General features: G+C 45.1%; 1 protein-coding gene across 1 annotated transcript in view; it reads right to left on the reverse strand.

Annotated features, from left to right (window-relative positions):
• Positions 1-1,942, reverse strand: part of FAM120A (family with sequence similarity 120A) — a 44,925-nt gene extending 42,983 nt beyond the window's left edge. The window contains exon 1 of the mRNA XM_010285335.1: positions 1,874-1,942. Coding sequence (XP_010283637.1) covers positions 1,874-1,942 — 69 coding nt within the window. The remainder of the gene's footprint in view (positions 1-1,873) is intronic.
• Positions 1,943-2,888: the final 946 nt, after the last annotated feature.

The raw sequence follows: 2,888 nt of genomic DNA on the forward strand, positions 1-2,888 counted from the left end.
ATAATTGTTCTGGATGGAAGATATTACTCTTGTTCTCCCCTCTAATTACCAAACTAGATTAAATTCATAGGCAGTTCCTAGCTCTGCACAGAAGCCTTCTACTCAAGACTCAAATGTTTCCTGAAAATATGAAAATCAGTTTCATATTTAAAGTTAATCAGTATTCTCAAACCCCACTTCTCAAAACAAAGCGAGAAAACACTAGAATTTGGCAACTGTCTTATGCATATGTAATTTCTTAAAAGATCACCCATAAATAAAAATCACACCTTCAAGATACATTTGTTCTTTGCCCACCAGGACGGTTGCTAGAAAGTGAGCATGCGGGAGAACATGAATAACACTGCAGTAAGGTTTAGCAAAAGAAATGTATGTAATAAAGCAGATTTAGAAAGATAATAAATTGTGTAAGAGAAGAAGAAAAGCAGAAAAAGAACATGATTTAAGTTCAGCAGTATCGTTGCTGGGTATTATGCATGTTACCACTACAACCATGAAATATACTTCCCCAGCTGAAAATGAATCCATTAAAAACAGAGCTATCCTCAGTTTCTCAACAGCTGTACAAATGAGGCATCAAATGGGAACTGCTGACCTCCTTCCATCCCCAAGACAGCTGACCGGTTCAGCGAACCAGTGCAGTTGGGACATGCACAGTGGTAGCTCAGTGAGCTGAATGTCCCTCGCAGCAACAAACTCTCCCCACAAACACACCAGTATTTGGTAACTAGCACTTGCCAACTCCCAGTGCTAACCTAAAGCAGACAAATAGCCACCCCTCAAATCTGCCCCAACAAAACTGGGGGGGCTTGTGTTCGGTTTTGGTTTTTTAAGATCATAGAAAAAGGCATCAGTATGACATGTCCTCTCACTCCTAAACTGTTCCAGAGATTAAGAATAAGGCCTATTACTGAGAAACCATAAAGGAGCTAATGCTGCAGCTAAGCTTGAAAGTAAACAAAGTGCTACAGGTGACACTGTTGTCAAATGTGGCAACTTTATTCGGGTGCAACGTACTTCAACAGAAACGAACTAGGTCTGAAACAGAATGCATTTAAAAGACTAACAGCTAGTTCAACGTGCCACAAGACTATTACAAATACGAAATCCCTATCAATATCAAACAAGCTGGCTTCCTCTTGTGTACTATGCATTTCAATACTGTATTAAACAAAGTATCCAGTTTAACACATTATAAGAGAAAAAAAAAAAGTCTTATTTTACCCCATTACTTGCTTTTCCTAATGATCTCTAAGTCTCAATAACAAATTAGGGAAGATTTATAATGCACCCACAACCAGATCAAGGTAAATACCTTCACTGCATGGTCCCTAAAACTTTTTTTTTAAAAGAATAAAAGTTATTTCCTAGCTACGGGGCGGGGGAAAGTTCAAGTGACAGAATGTTTTTGCTATCATTCAAATTCTCACCATCATTCATATCCAAGACACACATGATTTTGCTTCTACGCTGAACAGGAAAACACATTACAACAGCAGACACAGCCATAACCTCTTCACTTTAACCAAGCGCCAAGCCCAAGACATCACGTTTGGCGGAGCCTGACGCGCCCCGCAAGAACGAACTTATCCTCCACTTCCAGTTCGTTCCACACACGCTTCACCTGTTGCGGTGGCCCCGGCCGCGCTCAGCTCCAGCAGGCCAATACCCGCTGCGGCAAGGATTGGTGTGCTGGGGCCGAGCGCAGCCGGGGCCACCACAGCATGGGACTTCCACCGCCGACCGGGCTGGACGTCTGCCACCTGCCCAGGGTGGCTTCACACCAGCCGGGCGAGCAGGGAAGCTGAAGGGAACATGCTCCTCCAAGGATGGGGCTGGCTGAGCAAGCCGGGTGCTAAAGAGCAACGCTCACCCTGTTGATGAAACTGGGAGAAACTTCACCCAAAGTCACCTTCTGGGTGAGCTCCTTCGAGAGAGTCATCTTTACCCCAGCCAGAATTTTCCTAATCTGCCAAAAGGGCAGTACAAAAGCCAGATAATGTCAAGCTGCTGCTAGTAATCAAGCATGCAACTCTAAAGGTTGCATAATTATTTTTCTATACACAAAAGTAATTTACGATAATAAAGCCTACGAGTACGCGCTTCACTGCTGCTGCTCTTCCCTCCCTAGCAGGAAAGCAAGCAAGCAACTCTCAAAATTGCAGCTTCATCCTCGGGCTTGTTTTTCTACTGTCTTGTGTTTCAGTGCACACCACCGCTCGGTTTAACAGAAACCACCGTAAATCACGAATGCTGTACAGAGCGATGCAGCACGGCGATATCCTGCAACCTTTGAAATCGTGGGCTTGGAGTCAGCACAGATCACCACGGACCCCAGCTCCTGCCTGAAGCGTTGTTTATGGGATCAGAAAACAGAGGCTCCCCAATAACGTAAGAAGTTTAAATGAAGAACTGTCGGATCAGTGCTCCTGACCCCACAAACTGGAAACATTTGCTGTTACGGAGTAAGGAATGACTTATTCTACACTTGATCAAAAGCCCATTAATACATTTGGGCAATGCCGAGCAAAACCCTCACCTTCGTAAACATGAAACTCTAATCTCTGTATTTTGGAGCAAGCGATTTCACCTCCAGCGCAAGTTTAAACACCTCGCCTCAGCAGGGAACTTGTTGCAGATCCATCGTGCGCGCTAACTAAACTAATTTTTCTCGTCTTAATAATTAATTAGATTACGATGCTTTCAGCCAGCCGCTCTCACCTGCGGTACCAAAGTCCCAGCCTCATCACCCTCCCGGGCAGAGGCGGGGGGGGAGGGGGCCTGGGCAAGAAGGGACATTTTGAGTCAACGGAGCGGCGGCCCCGAAAGAACATGGAGGCAAAACCCTCCCTGCTGCTGGGCCTGGCTTCACAGACAGGGGAATCCGG

The sequence above is a fragment of the Phaethon lepturus genome, unplaced genomic scaffold (assembly GCF_000687285.1).
Source record: "Phaethon lepturus isolate BGI_N335 unplaced genomic scaffold, ASM68728v1 scaffold6554, whole genome shotgun sequence".
Lineage (NCBI taxonomy): Eukaryota > Metazoa > Chordata > Aves > Phaethontiformes > Phaethontidae > Phaethon > Phaethon lepturus.